Source organism: Bos indicus, chromosome 23, assembly GCF_029378745.1.
Source record: "Bos indicus isolate NIAB-ARS_2022 breed Sahiwal x Tharparkar chromosome 23, NIAB-ARS_B.indTharparkar_mat_pri_1.0, whole genome shotgun sequence".
Classification (NCBI taxonomy): domain Eukaryota; kingdom Metazoa; phylum Chordata; class Mammalia; order Artiodactyla; family Bovidae; genus Bos; species Bos indicus.
In genome coordinates this window covers 2,271,573-2,293,496 of record NC_091782.1, presented here as the reverse complement: position 1 = coordinate 2,293,496, position 21,924 = coordinate 2,271,573, and the positions used below count along the sequence as shown (strand labels likewise).

Sequence of the window (21,924 nt, the reverse complement as noted above, 5' to 3'; positions counted from 1 at the left end):
GAAAATTTGATGCTTTTGAATTAGTGGTACTGAAGAAGACTTTTGACAATCCCTTGGACTGCAAGGAGATCAAACCAACCAATCCAAAAGGAAATCGGCCCTGAATATTCCTTGGTAGAACTGTTGCTGAAGCTCTAATATTTTGGCCACCTCATTCAAAGAGCAAACTCACTGGAAAAGTCCCTGATACTAGGATAGAGTGAAGGTAAAAGAAGAGGGTGGCAGAGGATGAGATTGTTAGATAGCATCACCAACTCAATGGACACGAATTTGAACAACCTCCAGGAGATAGTGGTAGACAGAGGAACCTGGCATGGTACAGTCCACGGGGTCTCAAATAGTCAGACACTGCTTCTCACAACAATACAAGAACAATATGTTATTAGTCTAATTCAGCAAACTTTTAAGTATGATTAATGGATTTGTCCTCATGTTAAGTGTCCCTGAATACATGGTGTAATCATGTGAAATACAACATTGGCTTCATGATCTTCCATTTGAATAATGGGATAGAGTTCTATGAAGGCTTGTGTCCAGCCCCAAATACAAGGAAATAGGATGATAATAACTAACATTTATCATGCTATCATGCCTTTATTATGTGCATGTAATGCTCTAAGTTATTTTAATGACTTGATTCATTTAAGCCTCACAAGAACTTTATGGAGATTTTAAACCCATTTTTAGAAGTGAGCAGCATGACAGAAAATTTAAGTAAAATGATTAAATGAACTAGCTAAGGGGAAGAATTAGACTACTTCTTGGCATATAGAAACTTTGTAGAAAGCAATAGCTATCATCATCCCTGATGCCAAGTGCTATACAGCTAATAGGTGACAGGTACAATACTGTGTCAGGAGGTCTGTGAAGTTTAGAATATACTAAGATTTTATAAAATTTGAATGCCATTTAAGGGTTGGTGAATTAGTTGTGAGCAGGAAAAGATGAGGCCCAGAGTGCAACATTGATTTGTTCACAGCCACAGGGTTAAGACATGCCTGGTGTGAGGGCTGAAATGTACTGACTGAATGTATGACATGAGAAGTAAGTGATAGGTGGGGGCCTGAACAGAGCTCCCTGGGAGCCATGCTATATGTTCCGTGGGGAGAGGACTGGTGAGCTGACACTTAGGGCAGAGTGGTATCTGATGGTTTCAGTTTTAGTATGTTCAGGGTCTTAAAATGCATTAATAGTAATTAAAATAGCTAACTGTATTATGATGTATCTTGTTGAAAACCACTTTGATTATTTTATAATCAATTTTACCACTTTTTATTTCATTCACCAAAATAATTACTTGTGTAGGTAGGTTTAAATTACTTGCAAATTTTTACTAGTAATTTATTTTCAGTGGATCTGAAATATTCTTGCCTACAATGAAAAGGAACATATTATTCCATGTTTAAGAACCACTTCCCATGTCTTAAGTTATCCACTCGATCTGCTGACCTTGTATCTGAGTGATCCATTATTTACATCTGCTTTCCTGCCATCATTGTTCACATGTAAGGTTCCAATAGGAAAAGGAGTACTTCAAGACTGTATATTGTCACCCTGCTTATTTAACTTATATGCAGAGTACATCATGAGAAACGCTGGGCTGGAAGAAACACAAGCTGGAATCAAGATTGCCAGGAGAAATATCAGTAACCTCAGATATGCAGATGACACCACCCTTATGGCAGAAAGTGAAGAGGAACTAAAAAGTCTTTTGATGAAAGTAAAAGTGGAGAGTGAAAAAGTTGGCTTAAAGCTCAACATTCAGAAAACGAAGATCATGGCATCCGGTCCCATCACTTCATGGGAAATAGATGGGGAAACAGTGGAAACAGTGTCAGAATTTATTTTTGGGGGCTCCAAAATCACGGCAGATGGTGATTACAGCCATGAAATTAAAAGACGCTTACTCCTTGGAAGCAAAGTTACGACCAACCTAGATAGCATATTCAAAAGCAGAGACGTTACTTTGCCACCAAAGGTCCGTCTAGTCAAGGCTATGGTTTTTCCAGTAGTCATGTATGGATGTGAGAGTTGGACTGTGAAGAAAGCTGAGTGCCGAAGAATTGATGCTTTTGAACTGCGGTGCTAGAGAAGACTCTTGAGAGTCCCATTGACTGCAAGGAGATCCAGCCAGTCCATTCTAAAGGAGATCAGTCCTGGGTGTTCTTTGGAAGGAATGATGCTGAAGCTGAAACTCCAGTACTTTGGCCACCTCATGCGAAGAGTTGACTCATTGGAAAAGATTCTGATGCTGGGAGGGATTGGGGGCAGGAGGAAAAGGGGACGACTGCTGGAGTCCAGCTCCAGCAGCCAAGGAATCAACCTGAAGAGATGGACGGTGTCGGCAAGGAAAATGAGGCAGCCTCTATTTTCTTGGACTGCCTATTTATTTCAAGTTTAAGATTATCTTTTATACTTTTACAAAAACATTAGGTCAGAGGTTTGACATTTTCAGTTCCCCTTAACCCAGATTTATTATCTCCATAAATCATTGTTGCTCTTCAGAGTTCCTGCTTCAGTGATTCTCTCGAAATCAGCTTTACCATCTGTTATCTACTTCCTCTTATGTGTCCTATAGTTAACTTGTGATTACATTGTAACTCATGCTATATTCCTCAGTTTACTATTTATCTTCCTAAATCCCGTTTGCGCCTAACATCCTGAGCTCACTATCTCTTAAAAGGGATTCTAGTTATAGTGTCTCTAAAAATTCCTAACTTCTATAAGCTATAGTAAAATGTGCTAACTTTACAACATTCCTTATATCTTTAACTTCTAACTATTTTAATTATTTCTAAGCCCTAAATGCAGTAAATTCCTTTGCCATAAACATTTTCCTCACAAATAATAGGCTTCAGATAGCAATCCGTCCCATGGCCTCAAGCTGTGGCCTATGTGCTCATCCTGGAAGACTCTTTTGTAAAAGTCCTTAAACAAATGTCAATGATTAACTTTATTAATTATTCTCTGAGCACAGCTGCAGAAGGCTTTGTGCCTTCTCATGCTCCTCTCAAGAACAATAAGCACCTTAATATTCCTTTTCAGTCAACTCAGCCAAGGAGAGGAAAAAACAAGTCAGAATTACAAGGCCTAACTCCTTCATCCCAGGTCCGTGCCTGAGGAATGAGGAAAGGGGGCTGGGGCCGTGCCTCCATTTTGTCAGTAATGCCTAAAGTGGCTCCCGAGAGACGACAGAGGATGAGATGGCTGGATGGCATCATGGACTCAATGGATGTGAGTTTGAGTGAACTCTGGGAGTTGGTGATGGACAGGGAGGCCTGGTGTGCTGTAATTCATGAGGTCACAAAGAGTCAGACATAACTGAGCGACTGAACTGAACTGAACTGAAGGTTATCCCTCATCATTTAAGCTCTGACTTATAAGAAATGACCCATTTCATTTTTCTTTGGTGAAAAACACAGGGCTTAGAGATTAATTTCTATCTTGTTAGTCACTGGGCTAAGTACAGAGGCCATGAGAGTAAATAAAATAAACCTTCTGCTCAGTTTATAATATATAGAGAGACAGATATGAAACATTATGACCTCAAAACAATGTGATAATTATTGCCAGAGAAATAGATACAAAATGCTAGTTCATATAATGTCATCACTTGATAGATGTACTTTACTCAAAAAAATAAAAAAAGAAGGAACTGAGGCTAATTAACTTGCTTAATAGCAAGAGGAACTTCCCTTATAGCTCAGTCATTAAAGAATCTGCTTGCAATGCAGGAGACCTGAGTTCAATTCCTGTGTTGGGAAGATCCCCTGTAGAAGGAAATGTCAACTCACTCCAGTATTCTTTCCTGGAAAATCACATGAACAGAGGAGACTTGTCAGGCATGATAGTCCATGAGGTTGCAAGAGTCGGGCATGACTTAGTGACTAAACCACCACAGCAAGTGACAAAGCTATTTTAGCACTCAAATTTGACTCCAAAAACCACAAACAGAGCTCAAAAAAATTTAAATTAGTAGAGATTGTTGATTTAATAGTTATTAATGCAGAATATTAAATGATTTTAAAATAAAGTGGTGAGGGAGTGACTGCCCAATATTATTTGACTCTTTGTGACCTTATGGACTGTAGCCCACAAGTCTTCTCTGTCCATGGGACTTTCCTGGCAAGAATATTATAAGTGGGTTGCCATTTCCTCCTTCAGGGGATCTTCCTGACTCAGGGATTGAACCCATGTCTCCAGCATCTCCACCTTTGCTGGCATATTCTTTAACCCTGAGCCACTGCTGAAGCCCTAAAATAAAGTGGTCTTTATCAGTTATTTATGAGATAGATTTGAGAGAGTTTATTATTCTACTATATTGTACTCCATTTTATTAGCACTAATCATTAAAGATTGCATTCTGCATTCAAATTCAAAAAGGAGAAAAACATTTTTTTCTTAGAAACTAAAATTTTAATTTGAAGGCGGAGCAACTAACATAACTTTGATGTCCAGTTCTAACTGTTGCTTCCTTACCTGCATCTAGGTTTCTCAAGAGGCAGGTCAGGTGGTCTGTTATTCCCATCTCTTAAAGAATTTTCCACAGTTTATTGTGATCCACACAGTCAAAGCCTTTGGCATAGTCAATAAAGCAGAAATAGGTGCTTTTTTTGGAACTCTCTTGTTTTTTCAATTATCCAGGAGATGTTGGAAATTTGATCTCTGGTTCCTCTGCCTTTTCTAAAACCAGCTTGAACATCTGGAAGTTCACAGTTCATGTATTGCTGAAGCCTGGCTTGGAGAATTTTGAGCATTACTTTAATATCGTGTGAGATGAGTGCAATTGTGCGGTAGTTTGAGCATTCTTCGGCATTGCCTTTCTTTGGGATTGGAATGAAAATTAACCTTTTCCAGTCCTGTGGCTACTGCTGAGTTTTCCAAATTTGCTGGCATATTGAGTGCAGCACTTTCACAGCATCATCTTCCAGGATTTGAAATAGTTCAAGTGGAATTCCATCACCTCCACTAGTTTTGTTTGTAGTGATGCTTTCTAAGGCCCACTTGACTTCACGTTGCAGGATGTCTGGCTCTAGGTGAGTGATCACACCATCATGATATCTGGGTCATGAAGATCTTTTTTGTATAATTCTTCTGTGTATTTTTGCCACCTATTTCTAATATCTTCTGCTTCTGTTAGGTCCATACCATTTCTGTCCTTTATCGAACCCATCTTTGCATGAAATGTTCCCTTGGTGTCTCTAATTTTCTTGAAGAGATCTCTAGTCTTTCCCATTCTGTTGTATTCCTCTATTTCTTTGCATTTATCACTGAGGAAGGCTTTCTTATCTCTCCTTGCTGTTCTTTGGAACTCTACATTCAGATGCATATATCTTTCCTTTTTTCCTTTGCTTTTCACTTCTCTTCTTTTCACAGCTATTTGTAAGGCCTCCTGAGACAGCCATTTTGCTTTTTTGCATTTTTTTTCCTTGAAAAAAATGAATTTTTTCAAAAAAAAATTCCTTGAAAAAAATGAATTTTTTTCAAAAAAAAAAAAAAAAATGAATTTCCTCTTCATTCCTCTCTCCTGTATGATGTCACGAACCTCTGTCCATAGTTCTTCAGTCACTCTATCAGATCTAGTCTCTTAAATCTATTTCTCACTTCCACTGTATAGTCGTAAGGGATTTGATTAGGTCGTACCTGAATGATCTAGTGGTTTTCCCCACTTGCTTCAATTTAAATCTGAATTTGACAATAAGGAGTTCATGATCTGAGCCACAATCAGCTCCCAGCCTTGTTTTTGCTGACTGTATAGAGCTTCTCCATCTTTGGCTGCAAAGCATATAATCAATCTGATTTTGGTGTTGACCATCTGGTGGTGTCCATATGTAGAGTCTTCTTTTATGTTGTTGGAAGAGGGTGTTTGCTATGACCAGTGCATTCTCTTGGCAAAAGTCTGTTAGCCTTTGCCCAGCTTCATTCTGTACTCCAAGGCCACATTTGCCTGTTACTCCAAGTGTTTCTTGACGTCCTACTTTTGCATTCCAGTCCCCTATAATGAAAAGGACGTCTTTTGGGGTGTTAGTTCTAAAAGGTCTTGTTGGTCTTCATAAGACTGTTTAACTTCAGCTTCTTCAGCATTAGTGGTTAGGGTGATGACTACTCCATTTCTTCTAAGGGATTCTTTCCCAAAGTAGTAGCTATAATGGTCATCTGAGTTAAATTCACCCATTCCAGTCCATTTTAGTTCGCTGATTCCTAGAATGTCAACGTTCACTCTTGCTGTCTCCTGTTTGACCACTTCCAATTTGCCTTGATTCATGGACCTAACATTCCAGGTTCCTATGCAGTATTGCTCTTTACAGCATTGGACATTACTTCTATCACCAGTCACATCCACAACTGGGTATTGTTTTTGCTTTGGCCCCATCCCTTCATTCTCTCTGGCATTATTTCTCCACCGATCTCCAGTAGCATATTGGGCACTTACCAACCTGGGGAGTTCCTCTTTCAGTATTGTATTATTTTGCCTTTTCATACTGTTCATGGGGGTTCTCAAGGCAAGAATACTGAAGTTGTTTGCCTCTCCACCATGACCCGTCCGTTTTGAGTGACCCCCTCATGGCATGGCTTAGTTTCATTGAGTTAGACAAGGCTGTGGTCCACGTGATCAGATTGGCTAGTTTTCTGTAATAATGATTTCAGTATATCTGTCCTCTGATGCCCTTTCACAACACCTACCATCTTACTTGGGTTTCTCTTACCTTGGATATGGAATATCTCTTCACTGCTGCTCCAGCAAAGCGCTGCCGCTGCACCTTACCTTGAATGAGGTCGTTTCTCCTGACCTTGAATATGGAATAGCTCCTCGCAACCCTTCTGTACCCACACAGCTGCCACTCCTTGGACGTGGGGTAGCTCCTCTTGGCTGTTGCCCCTGACCTCGGACGTGGGATAGCTTCTCTGGGCCGCTCCTGCACCATTGCAGCCTGGCACTCTAGGTCGCCGCCCCTGACCTTGGGCGTGGGGTAGCTCCTCTCAGTGGCATTTCTGGGTGGTCCACCATGCTTCTTCGTGGTCCATCACAGACGCAGCGCTTCTGCGTGGTGCAAAGTTATATAGAGGCAGATAAGGAAGATTTATATATGTTAAAGTTTAGCTGCAAGGGGAAAAGAACAGTAGGAAAATCGAACAAAGGAATAAATTAGAAAAAAATATTAATTGGTTTTAAAAATTTAAAAAAGAGACAAGAAAAAAAGAAGAGAGAGAGAGAGAGAGAGAAACTCTACAGAACTGCAGAAGCCCAACGTAGAGGCAGAGGTTTATGGCAACAATAATAAATGTGACTGGGGGGAAAAAACAAAAGCTCAAAAGTTTAATCAGATTTATCAGTGCCAATAAAATCAGCAACTACAAGACGGAGGTGAGGGGAAGGGCAAAAAAATCTGAAAGAATCTACAAAACACGTCAAAAAATAAGTATAATAAACGGTTTTCTTGAGTCACTGCTGTCAGAGTGCTTTCCCTCACTGGGAATAACAGTCCACCTCACCTTCCTAGGATGCCCTACAACACTGTGCTGATCTCTGGACCTCCTGTGGAGGCTGTTCAGATTCTAATATGGTCCTACTCCTCTGTGTTCTCACTTCCAATGTCCACTGTTATCAGAGCTAGTGCATTTTCTTTTGTGGGGGCTCTCAATGTCCTTTTAGATATTCCATAGGCACAGAGTCTGCCTAGTTGATCATCTGGATTTAATCTGCAGCTTTTACAGATGGTCTGAAGGTTTTGGATCTTCTTCCTTAGCCAAACTGCTCCCAGGTTTCAATTGCGATTTTATTTCTACTTCTGCATGTGGGTTGTCTACTGGGGATTAGCTCCTTAAACTACCCTGGAGGGCTTGGGTTTGCCTCTGTGAGGGCCAGGTGTGGAGATGGTGCAGCTGCTTGGATCACAGGGGTTTTGGCAGCACCAGGTACTCAGAGGGGGTTGGTGGCTAGGGTAGCAAGAAATACAGTGCTCTAAGAAGCCTATGGCAACCAGTATTGGCCAATATGCCCCAGTATTATTGCCTGGAGAACCCCTTCTCTGACAGGGAAGCCTGGCAGGCCACAGTCTACAGGGTTGCAGAGTCAGACAGGACTGAAGTGACTCTGCGTGCATAAACACAAGACTTCTTCTTCTTTTTTTTTTTTTTGCCTGTGGCAGCTCTTCCCCAGTGAGAGTTGAGCATGAAGGTGGTGCCGCTTCTTGGCTTGTGGAGACCCTGGTGGCGAAGAGTGTGCAGGGACACAGACTGCCTCTGTGGCAGGAGTTATGGCCCTATCAGAGTCTTTTTTTCGAGCCTCTTGTAGCTGGGGATTGGAAGACCTCTCTGGCCAGTCTTTCTCTCTAGGTCCGCCCGTTCAGGCATTTAGAAGATTCCCTTGCCTGGGGTCCTTCTCTGTTGTTCTGAGTGTCAGTCGCAGAGAGGGGTCCCCCAACTTGGGTCCTACTCTGTAGTTTGGCCCATCAGTCACTGAAAGGAGCACCATGGGTGGGGTTCTGCTCTGTAGTTCAGTGTGTCAGACATTTGGTGGGCCAGCCTCTCTAATGTTCAGCTGCTGATACTTTCGTGTGGAGAGAGAGAGGCTATTGTGATGGCTCCACCCCCTACGCGTCACTCATCTGTATTGCCTTCCATGGCTGCCTAGCTTTGTTCCATAGGCATTTCCAACCACGATCTTCTCCCTCACATCCCCTCTATCCATCTCTCCACAGTCAACAGCAGCCCTCGCCCTGGGACTGCTCCACAATCCCTAAACTACAGTTCCCAGCCACTGCCACTTCCAGGAGATCCGTGTTCCTGCCTCGTGTATGAATGACTGTGGCAAGGACTGTCTGATTCTCATTCCATTTAGGCTGCCACAGATCACCTATTTCACTCTCAGCCTTAAATGTTTCTCTTCTGACTTAGACAATTGCCCCTCTCTGGGGATTGGACCCCTGCTTCAGTTTCCCCCACTGCCGAGGGCAGGTCCAGTCCTAGAATTAGTCCCCCCTAATTCCTTTGTCTTACCAAGTTTTGTGTGGGTCTATATTTTCTTTTTCACTGGTCAGGCACTCCTGCCTGCTCTCACCTGATGTTCTGCATGCATTTCTGTATCTGAAGGTGGATTCATGATGTATCCCTGGAGAGAGATGCACTCCACATCTGCCTTCTATGCCATCTTCTTCTCCTGGGAGCATTCTTATAGGGAAAGTTACCAGTTCTTCTTAAACCTCTAGGTAGGTAATTTCATGTTGATGAATATGAGTGACATCAATTACAGATTTAATTCTTTATAGGACTATTTCATGATATCCCCTTTTTAATTGTATTTAAGTTTGTTTGGGGTATATGGTATCGCACTATTTATCTCCCAGTTCAGTACAGTTCAATTCAGTTCAGTCACACCGTTGTGTCTGACTCATTGCAACCCCATGGACTGCAGTATGCCAGGATTCCCTGCCCATCACAAACTCCTGGAGTTTATTAAAACTCATATCCATTGAGTCAGTGTTGAGATCCAACCATCTCATCCTCTGTCATCCCCTTCTCTTCCTGCCTTCAATCTTTCCCAGCATCAGGGTCTTTTCAGATGAGTCAGTTCTTCGCATCAGGTGGCCAAAGTATTGGAGTTTCAGCTTCAGCATCAGTCCTTCCAATGAATATTTATGACTTATTTCCATTTGGATAGACTGGTTGGGTCTTTTTTGCAGTCCAAGGGACTCTCAAGTGTCTCCTCTAATACCAGAATTCAAAAGCACCAATGCTTGGCACTCAGCTTTCTTTGTAGTCCAATTCTCACATCCATACATGACTACTGGAAAAACCAAAGCTTTGACCAGATGGACCTTTGTTGGCAAAGTAATGTCTCTGCTTTTTAATATGCTGTCTAAGTTGGTCATAAATTTTCTCCCAAGGAGCAAGCATCTTTTAATTTCATGGCTGCAGTCACCATCTGAAGTGATTTTGGAGCCCCCCAAAATAAAGTTTCTCACTCTTTCCACTATTGCCCCATCTATTTTCCATTAAGTGACGGGACTGGATGCCATGATCTTAGTTTTCTGAATGTTGAGTTTTAAGCCAACTTTTTCACTCTCCTCTTTCATTTTCACCAAGAGGCTCTTTAGTTTTTCACTTTCTGCCATAAGGGTGGTGTCATCTGCATATCTGAGGTTATTGATATTTCTCCCTGCAATCTTGATTCCAGCTTGTATTTCATCCAACCCAGCATTTCTCATGAGGTACTCTGCATATAAGTTAAATAAGCAGGGTGACAATATGCAGCCTTGATGTACTCCTTTCCTGATTTGGAACCAGTCTCTTGTTCCATGTCCAGTTCTAACTGTTGCTTCCTGACCTGCATACAGATTTCTCAAGAGTCAAGTCAGGTGGTCTGGTATTCCCATCTCTTTCAGAATTTTCTACAATTTGTTGTGATACACAGTCAAAGACTTTGGCATAGTCAGTAAAGCTTAAGTAGATGTTTTTCTGGAACTTTCTCGCTTTTTCAATGATCCAGCTGATCCAATTGATGTTGGCAATTTGATCTCTTTTTCCTCTGCCTTTTCTTTACTACTTATCTCTATTCATCTATACTACTCTATTATAGGTAATGAATGATTTTTATTTTAAATTATGTTTTCTTAGGAACAATTTTGAATAAAAATGAAACATTTAACCTCAAAATATACTTGTTCTCTTCATTCTTCCTAGAAAATTTATGCTGGCTTAAATATTTTTAAATATTTCAAGGGTATATTTCTCAAATTTTGTTGGAACATGTTAAATTTTAATCAGATGCATCCTTTTTTCACATTAGACCATATCTTCACATTTTTTTTCACATTAGTCATATCTTCAATCACTGCTTTTTAGTTTCAGTTGAGAACAGATCATTGTGCAGACAATAGTGGCATTGATGTGATTCACCAAGGTGCTGTTTCAGCCTTTATCAAGATTCTTCAAAATCTTATTTAATAAGAGGAGTAATAAGAACAACCAGCATATTTATAATGGTTTCACATTTCATTTAATGTTTTTCTTGTGAATTTTGTTTTCAGAAATTGAAAAATTTCAAGGTTCTGATGGAAAAAGTGAAGATGAAGAAGAGAAATATCTTGATGTCATCAGCAACAAAAATATAAAGCTCTCAGAAAGGGTATTGATTCCTGTCAAACAGTATCCAAAGGTACTACAATATATGCTTTTTAACCTCATTGAATTAAAAAAAATGATGAAAATAAGATGATGTTTTGTTCATTGCCGTTACGAAATAAATGTGCAAATCTTCATTTTATTAATATATACAAATATATGATACTAACAAATAAGAAGGAAAACTCTTTGAAAGTATAATAATTTTCTGTTGATGGGTGCAACAATTTATTCTGTGAATACAGGAAACAAAATTAGATATTTTCATCATTTAACATGTAAGTAGTTCAGCAATTTGTCCAAATATGCTCAATCAATAATGTTTTGGTTCATGTTAAAATGTACATTTTATTATAAGAGTGTAGAATTAATTCTACAAAATATACAGCATGAGGCAAATAGCTGAGAATCTTTTTATCTAGGAAGGCAATATAATCTTTATTAGACACTTGGGTTGTAACCTCTACTCTTCTATATTCAGGGTCCATTTATATAATGATTATGATATTATTCTCTTGAAAATAACTTTTCATTAGATATTTTGTCATTACATGATGTTTTTATCACCAGAATCATGATTATAAAATATAGCATTCAATGGCTTGCTTTCATTATTTATGTTCATATATTCCAATGGTTGAAAACAGTTTCTTATTTTTTTTCCAAGTAAATTGCCTAAGCAGAAAAATGGAAACTCAAACATTTAAGCTGGTAGTTAACTTTCTGAAGAGTTTGAAGGAAAGCCCATGTAATTATCCTAAGAAGAAAGAGTACAGAAATAAATGCTATAGTTTACCAAATGGCTTCTAATATGATAAATTTTGGTAAATATAATTAAGTAGAAGGTGTGTTTATAATTATTTCAAATAAGTTAACAGCACATCAAAACATTTAACTTTCAGGTGAGGTTTTGGATATGTAAGCTTTTGGATTTTGTGCTTATTTTGAGCTAGACTTACACTATTGCAAGATCACCACATACAATGAATATGTATTTGTAATTTGCTGCTAAGTCGCTTCAGTCGTGTCCGACTCTGTGCGACCCCATAGACGGCAGCCCAAGAGGCTCCCCCGTCCCTGGGATTCTCCAGGCAAGAACACTGGAGTGGGTTGCCATTTCCTTCTCCAGTGCATAGAAGTGAAAAGTGAAAGTGAAGTCGCTCAGTCGTGTCCGACTCTTTGCGACACCATGGACTGCAGCCCACGAGGCTTCTCCATCCATGGGATTTTCCAGGCAAGAGTACTGGAGTGGGGTGCCATTGCCTTCTCCAGTATTTGTAATTTAAGTTTTATTAAATTTACAATTGTTTTAATGAATATCAAGTTGGCCTGTCATAGAAATGTACATGAAAAATTTTACGTAATAATGAAATAAGGTAGAAATATGATAGGGTCTTAAGGCAAATGTAACTCTTTAAAGGAACTTGGTTAATTAAAACTGTTAAAGTCTAGATGGAGTACAGCTTCAGTCTTGGAATCATATATTTAAATATATATATTACTTGATACTGTTTCTTGGGATAATCCTTATCTATTCTTTGGACATGGAAAAGCTTGTAATAGACTCAGTATCTACTTCTCATAAAATGCAGCTCTGAATCTCTGATCAAGATGTGCTGGCATTTCAAGTCCTAAATAATGCTAAATGATGGTGTAAGTGATGGGATACTTTTAAAATTTGATGTTATTTTAAATCCTTTATTTTTTTGTGAGTCTTTGCATTTTTTTTATTTTATTTTTTAACTTTACAATATTGTATTGATTTTGCCATATATCAACATGAATCCGCCACAGGTACACACATGTTCCCCGTCCTGAACCCTCCTCCCTCCTCCTTCCCCGTAATGCTCACATTTTGCATTACTTTTTCATGTATAATGTGGAAGATTATGAAAAATAATAGCTCCTAATGATTAATAGTTTTACGGAATATTATCAAATAACAATGTATGCCTTAGAAAATGTACAGTTTCTATGAATATAATGCCAAACAAATTATTTATGAATGATATGAATTTCATATATTAGAACCTTTTACATAAAAAAGAATACTGACAAACACAATCATCTATCAACTTGACCTACATTTGTTTTTGCTTTTTATACTGTAACAATAAAATTAAAATCAACCTTTTGATAAAGGTATATTATTTCTAAAGTGATGATTCTCTGCTGTGGGGTAAGATTATAAGCACTCAGCCTGAGCTGTATTTGCTGTGTACTGTAAGCTGTAGCACATGTAGTGTGGTGTGATCCTGTGAACTGTTTAGCAGCACACAACAGTATTTATGGGTTCAAGTTTCACTCTTTTAAAATAAAAAGTGACTTACTCTTTGTATCTCATCAGGGCTAGGATTGCCTTCTCAACTTCCTCCAGGGCTGTCTCTGCCCTTGACACCTGCTGTGCAGACTGACAGTCTATGTGGCAATGACACTGTCCTCCCATACAAAGAGCAAAGAAGAATTAGGGGCATACTTGAGGAAATGGCCTTATCCTAATTTTACTACTTGGCTTTTTTGGATAGATTTTCTTTCAGTTAGACTCTAATTCAAGTTAATTTACTGATTTAATTCAGTAGGTCAAAGAATTGAGAGAAGTTTAAGATTTTAAATAATAAAAAACATAAGAATGCTTTACAAACACATTAAGAATGATTTATCTAATGTTTTGTGATTAATCACTTAATTTGGAGAAAATGTGCTATGTTACCAAATTATTTTCGTGGACTGTTTTTCTTGTTTGTTTTCAATGTTTTTATTCGTAGTGAGGTTAGTAAATAAATAGACTTTATACATCCGTTGTTTACATTTGAAAATGTTTTAGAATCAGAGCCTTTATTTCTTCATAATCATGTCTCTAAGGAGGCAACATCAATCATTATGTTACTCTATGATCCTGAGATTCATGTGGAAAATTCACCACCTTTAACATTAGCTCTTTCTATCTGAATTCAAAGACGTACTCTATAGTCCAATATTAATTTAGTTTTTTTTCAAATCTGGATGTTTCCAGCTCTTACACATCTTAGAATCAGTATGCAGTCTCTATCAGGTTGTTGGTGGCTGTAACTCACTGTTTTTGTCTGTAAACTTTGCACATGTGAACTTGGTCATGGCTTTTTATGTTGTTTGTAGTGTTTGAAATATGTGTATTGAGTTTAGTTGTTTTTGAAAGTGCCTTCAAAGATGGCATTATAATTTAGTGTTGGCACGCAAAGTGATGATATATACAGAAAAAGAACAAAACTGAACCTTGGGGTATAAATTTGGTATTAATGAAGACATATTCATCCTTGAAGATGGGGATTGACATGTACACATGACTATATATAAAATGATTAAAAAAATAGATAATCAGCAAGAACCTACTGTATAGTACAGGGAATTCTACTCAATACTCTGTAATGTCCTACATGGGAAAAGAATGTAAAGAAGAGTGGATATATGGATATATGATTCATAGGATCTCCATGTGCCTCAGTGATAAAGAATATGCCTGCTGATGCAGGAGATGTGGGTTTGATCCCCGAGTCAGGAAGATACCCTGGAGGAGGAAATGGCAACCCACTTCAGTATTCTTGTCCATGGGATAATCCCATGGACAGAGGGATTTGGTGGGCTACAGTTCATGGGGCTGCAAAGAGCTGGACATGACTAAGCAACTGAGTATAGGCAAGCACACATAACTGATTCACTTTGCCGTGCAGAAGAAAATATCACAACAGTGTAAATCAGCTGTACCCCAATGAAAATTTTAAAAGAGAATGAAAAAGAAAAAAAAAAAAAGGGCCAAAATTTCTTGATCTCAACAAACAAGTGCCTTACAGTACCTAGGGAAGTAAGATACACAAAATGTCAGATGCTGCACTCTGTTTTGTTCTGCTCAAAGGATGAGTACCACGTGCATGGGCACAGTGACGTGTGTCGAAAGGTAGGCGGTGCTATTCCACCTGCTGGAGGTCTGCTTGTTACTATGGTACCTGTTCATCCACATGGGCAATTCAGTTGCTCAATGTCTTTTAAAATTACATTTTATGATGTTGCCTTCAGAATCCTCTGAAAAATATCAGATATTTTATTCAATTAAGTTTACCCCAAGGCCCACTTTTCATTTCTCAACTCCAGTTACTTACAAGTTTTTAAAGCAATAAACTACCAGGAGTGTAAATCAGCCCCCAAATTTGGCCCCTTTTAAGATCAAAGCAGCCATGTTCTCCAGTGCTGCTTTTGAAATCAATTTCTTATGTAAATTGATGCAGAAATTAAAGTTCCAAAATATGTTCAAAAGTGCTGTGCTTGCTCTGTATTTTGTGTTTGCCTGCTTGGTCCCAGAAAGTGGGGCTGCCTTCTGTGTCTGGTGGGAAGCATTCTCCACAGCCTGCCTGTTTCCTTCTTTGTACTTCTAAAGGTGAAAACCGAAATCCAAAGCCTTGATGAGTTTTTTTTTTTTTTCCTCTCTCTCTTTCTTCCTAACTTTGTGAGTAATTATCAGAACATTTAAGAATGGTTAATATAAACCCAACATTACTAATTGTGAAAACTGTAACCACATTTCAGACCCAGAATTACACTTACCAGTTTAGAAACAACTCTATTTTTCTAAGCAGTGTGTTTGTTTGTTTGTTTTAATTTTATTTTATGTTTAAACTTTACAATATTGTATTGGTTTTGCCAAATATCGAAATGAATCCACCACAGGTATACATGTGTTCCCCATCCTGAACCCTCTTCCCTCATCCCTCCCTATATCATCCCTCTGGGTCATCCCAGTGCACCAGCCCCAAGCATCCAGTACCATGCATCGAACCTGGACTGGCGACTCGTTCCATATATGATATTATACGTATTTCAATGCCATTCTCCCAAATCATCCCACCCTCTCCCTCTCCCACAGAATCCATAAGACTGTTTTATACATCAGTGTCTCTTTTGCTGTCTCGTACACAGGGTTATTGTTACCATTTTTCTAAATTCCATATATATGCATTAGTATACTGTATTGGTGTTTTTCTTTGTGGCTTACTTCACTCTGTATAATAGGCTCCAGTTTCATCCACCTCATTAGAACTGATTCAAATGTATTCTTTTTAATGGCTGAGTAATACTCCATTGTGTATATGTACCACAGCTTTCTTATCCATTCATCTGTTGATGGACATCTAGGTTGCTTCCATGTCCTGGCTATTATAAACAGTGCTGCAATGAACATTGGGGTAAGACAGTATGGTACTGGCACAAAGACAGAAATATAGATCAATGGAACAAAATAGAAAGCCCAGAGATAAATCCACGCACATATGGACACCTTATCTTTGACAAAGGAGGCAAGAATATACAAGGGATTAAAGATAATCTCTTTAACAAGTGGTGCTGGGAAAACTGGTCAACCACTTGTAAAAGAATGAAACTAGAGCACTTTCTAACACCACACACAAAATAAACTCAAAATGGATTAAAGATCTAAACCTAAGACCAGAAACTATAAAACTCCTAGAGGAGAACATAGGCAAAACACTCTCTGACATACATCACAGCAGGATCCTCTATGACCCACCTCCCAGAATATTGGAAATAAAAGCAATGTGGTTTTTTAAAAGCCACTGTGTAACTTACATCTTAAGCTTGTTTTATCTTTCTTGGAGACAGCTGCATAGTATCAGTTGCTTTTTATGTTTCTAAAGGAAACAGAAAAGAGGATTTGATGGTCTTCCGATTTTGGTTTCATTCATATCAGTTTCCTGATCTCTTGTGAATTTAAATCTTAATTGAGAAGATAATGACTCTCCTAGGTGAAGTGTTACATTTTTGATGAGAGAAAGAAAATAATTCCAACGTGCTTATACAGTGCATTCTCTTAAATAGAGAGGAACTTGAAATAACCCTATTTTCCAGCAAAATTTAGAAATTTGCATAGATATTCTGTCTAGTGTTTATCTTTTCCAACGACTTTTAAATTAATGCTCATCTCATGTATTTAAATCCCATTTTCCCATTCAGCACTTAAACCTCTTTGTCTTCTTTGACCCATGTGTTCCTAATATTGAGTTGAATATGCCTTTCCCTCCCCTCTTTTTTAGGAGCTCAGTACATCCTCATGAAATGTGTGCTTACACTTCACAAAATGACCTCACCTTCTTTTCTGAATCTACACCTTCTAGGTCACCTTCAGTCTGTTTTAACCTACTGTTTCTGTTCCTCCAGTTTATTTCACACTCACCCTTAACTGTAAAACTGGAAACTATTTCAAAAGGATAGTTAAAATCTAGTGCCTTTTGAAATGTGTCCAAACAGGTATCCTTGCTCAGGGGTCCTTTGAGAACCAAAGGATCTTCACTCCCACATCCCTTCTATAATCTTGCCAGTCTTCCTGTGAGTCATTGTTCATTTGTTTAATTCAGTGACCTTTCAGTAAATTTTTCTATACCCAATAGAGCATAGATGGGCCTTCTGCCATTTGTTTTGATGTCTTGGTAGAAATGGATTTTTATGTAGACAGATTTTCAAGAGGGTAGAGGAGAAAGATCACTGGTAAAATCAAGAGGTATTACATCATAAATTGAATGAATTCTCATATTATTATTGACTTTGAAGGACATACTGACATATGTAAACAAGCAAATTTGATATAAATTCAAGCACTATTAAATACCTTGAGATTGGCGTGGGAAGAAAAAACTTTCTCTGGAAAGGGTACAAGAAATAGAAATTAATGCATCTCCTCCTTACCTCCAGAAACATTTAGATAAGGGATTATTACTACTTATAATACTAAGTTAGGACCTGACTACAACCAAATACTTGAAAAAAAATTTAGATGCATGTAGAAAAGTTGTGAGTGACTTTTATTTACTTTTTCAAATTTAAGTAGTTGTTGAAAGAAATTTGAGCTTCCCAAATGGCACTAGTGGTAAAGAACCCACCTGCCAATGCAAGAGACATAAGAGATGTACATTCAGTCCCTGGGTAGGAAATTTTCCATGGAGCAGGGCACAGCAACACACTCTAGTATTCTTGCCTGAAACATACTATGAGCATAAGAACCTGGTGGGCTAAAGTCCATAGGGTCTCAAATAGTTGGATGACTGAAGTGACTTAGCACACAAGCAACCAAAAGAAATTTGTGTAACATATTTATATTTCTACCATTTTATGAGGAATTTTCTTTAAATATATGGGTTTTACAAGTATATCAATAATTAAATTATGAATATCAATCCAAAAACGTTAAAAATGTTACCAAATGTTGTATATAAATATTCACAGCACCATTATTCACAAGTGCCAAAAGACAGAAACAACTCAAATATCCTCAGGTGATGCATGGTTACACAAAATGTGGTATATACACAATGGAATATTATTCAGCCATAAAGAATGATGAAATTTGGATACATGTTAACACATGGATAAATATTTATTGAATCAAGGTAAATTGGAAGTGGTCAAATAGGAGATGGCAAGAGTGAACATTGATATTTTAATGATCAGTGAACTAAAATGGACAGGAATGGGTGAATTTAATTTAGATTACCATTATATCTACTAGTGTGGGTAAGAATCCCTTAAAAGAAATGAAGTAGCCTTCATAGTGGAAAAAAAAAAAGGAGTTCAAAATGAAGTAGTTGGGCACAATCTCAAAAATTCGAGAGTGATCTTGGTTTGTTTCTAAGGCAAACCATTACAACATTACAGTAATCCAAGTCTATGCCATAATCACTAATGCCAAAGAAGCTGCAACTGAAGAAGTTCTATGAAGACCTAAAATACTTTCTAGAACTAACACCAAAAAAGATGTCCCTTACATCACAGGGTACTGGAAAGCAAAGTTAAGGTCAAGAGATACCTATTCCTCCAGGTATAGGTATTTCTCCAAAGGAAGAAAAGAAAGATATACTCATCTTAATTCAGAGTTCCAAAGAATAGCAAAGAGAGATGATAAAGCTTTCTTAAGTGAACAATGCAAAGAAATTGAGGAAAACAGAAGAATGGGAAAGACTAGAGATCTCTTCATGAAAATCAGAGTTACCAAGGGAACATTTCATGTAAAAATAGGCACAATAAAGGACAGAAATGGTATGGACCCAGCAGAAGCAGAAGATATTAAGAAGAGGTGGCAAGAATACACAGAAAACTGTAAAAAATATAAATAAATAAATAAAGGTCTTAGTGACCTGGATAACCATGATGGTGTGATCACTCACCTAGAGCCAGACATCCTAGAATGCAAAGTCAAGTGGGCCTTAGGAAGCATCACTACAAACAAAGCTAGTGGAGGTGATAGAATTTCAGCTAAACTATTTAAAGTCCTAAAAGATGATGTTGTTAAAGTGCTGCACTCAATATGCCAGCAAATATGGAAAACTCAGCAGTGGTCACAGGACTGGAAAAGGTCAGTTTTCATTTCAATTCCAAAGAAGGGCAATGTCAAATAATGTTCAGAATACTTCACAATTGCACTCATTTCACATGCTAGCAAGGTAATGCTCAAAATCCTTCAACCTAGGCTTCAATAGTACATGAACCAAGAAATTCCAGATGTACAAGCTGAATTTAGAAAAGGCAGAGGAACAAAAGATCAAATTGCCAACATTCCTTGGATCATAGAAAAGGCAAGAAAATTCCAGAAAAACATCTACTTCTGCTTTATTGACTATGCTAAGCTTTTGACTGTGTGGATCACAACAATCTGTGAAAAATTCTTAAAGAGATGGGAATACCAGACCACCTTACCTGTCTCCTGAGAAACCTGAATGCAGTCCAAGAAGCAAGACTTAGAACTGGACATGAAACAGTGGACTGGTTCCAAATTGGGAAAGAAGTACATTAGTGCTGTATATTGTCACCCTGCTTATTTAACTTCTATGCAGAGTACATTATGCAAAATGCCAGGCTGGAGGAAGCTCAAGTTGAAATGAAGATTGCCAGAAGAAATAACAGTAACCTCATATATGCAGATGGCACTATCCTAATGGCAGGAAGTGAAGAGGAAGTAGAGTCTCTTGATGAATGTGAAAGAGAAGACTGAAAAGGCTGACCTAAAACTCATCCTTGAAAAAAAACTAAGATCATGGCATCCAGTTCCATAATTTATTGACAAATAGATGGAGAAACAATGGAAACAGTGACAGACATTATTTTATTTGGCTCCAAAATCACTGGGGATGGTGATTGCAGCCATTAAATTAAAAGATGCTTACTCCTTGAAAGAAAAGCTATGACCAACCTAGACATCATATTAAAAAAACAGAGACATTACTTTGCCAACAAAAGTCCATCAGTCAAAGCTAAGGTTTTTCCAGTAGTCATGTATGGATGGACCATAAAGAAAGCTGAGTGTCGAAAAATTGATGCTTTTGAACTGTGGTCTTGGAGAACACACTTGAGAGTCCCTTGAGCTGCAAGGAGATCAAATCAGTCAATCCTAGAGAAAACCAATACTGGATATTCACTAGAGGGACTGATGCTGGAGTTGAAGCTCCAGTACTTTTGCTACCTGATAAGAAGAGCCAACTCATTGGAAAAAATCCTGATTCTGGGAAAGATTGAGGGCAGGAGTAGAAGAGGGTGACAGTGAGTGGGGTGGTTTGATGGCATCTCCAACTCAGTGTAGATGAGTTTGAACAAAGTCTGGGAGATAATGAAGGGCAGAGAACCCTGGCACGCTGCAGTCCATGGGATCACAAAGATTTGGACATGACTGAGTGACTGACTCCAGTACTTTGTCCACTTCATGCCAAGAGCTGACTTATTGGAAAAGACTCTGATGCTGGGAGGCATTGGGGGCGGGAGGAAAAGGGGACGACAGAGGATGAGATGGCATCACCGACTCGATGGAGGTGAGTTTGAGTGAACTCCGGGAATTGGTGATGGACAGGGAGACCTGGCGTGCTGCGATTCATGTGGTCACAAAGAGTCGGACACGACTAAGCAACTGAACTGAACTGAACTGAGTGACTGAAAAACACATTAATAAGAGAAAAAGTCAGACACGAGAGGACAAATATTGTATGATTCCACTTAAGAAAGATATTTAGAACAGGCACGTTCATAGATGCTGAAAGTGGAAGTGAGGTCCTCAGGGGCTGTGGAGGGAGATGGATGGAGTATTTGTGTTTAATGTATGTAGAGTTTCTCTTTGGTAAGATGAAAAAGTTCTGGGAATGGATGTGCTGTGATTTCACAACCTTGTGAATCTAATTAATGCCACTAAATTCCACTTTTTAAATAGTAAATTTTATTTTGTATTTATTTTATTGCAATGAAAATGTTACACAAATATTACTAAATGTGTTTTAACAACATATTACACACAAAATAACCTATACACATATATAGTTTCATTATAGAAATACAAAATTAGTTTAGTACTTTAAAAGTTTTTGCAGAATGAAGGAAACTATAGGCAAGATGAAAAAGAAGCCTTCAGAATGAGAAAAAATAACAGCAAGTGAAGCAACTGACAATCTCCAAAATATACAAGTAGCTCATGCAGCTCAATTCCAGAAAAATAAATGACTCAGTCAAAAATGGGCAAAAGAACTAAACAGACATCTCTTCAAGGAAGACACACAGATGGCTAACAAACACATTAAATGATGCTCAATATCACTCATTATCAAAGAAATGCAAATGAAAACAACAGTGAAATGAAAACAATCTCACACTGGTCAGAATAACTGCTATCAAAAAGTCTACAAACAATAAATGCTGTAGAGGTTGTGGAGAAAAGGGAACCCTCTTACACTGTTGGTGGCAATGCAAACTAGTACAGCCACTATGGAGAACAGTGTGGAGATTCCT

At 38.3% G+C, this 21,924-nt stretch overlaps 1 protein-coding gene across 2 annotated transcripts in view; it reads left to right on the top strand.

Moving 5' to 3' along the window:
* KHDRBS2 (KH RNA binding domain containing, signal transduction associated 2) overlaps positions 1-21,924 on the top strand; it is a 699,109-nt gene that overhangs the window by 152,929 nt on the left and 524,256 nt on the right. For both annotated transcript variants that reach the window (XM_070777723.1, XM_070777722.1), the window contains exon 2: positions 11,031-11,158. In XM_070777723.1, the coding sequence (XP_070633824.1) occupies positions 11,031-11,158 (128 nt within the window). The remainder of the gene's footprint in view (positions 1-11,030; positions 11,159-21,924) is intronic.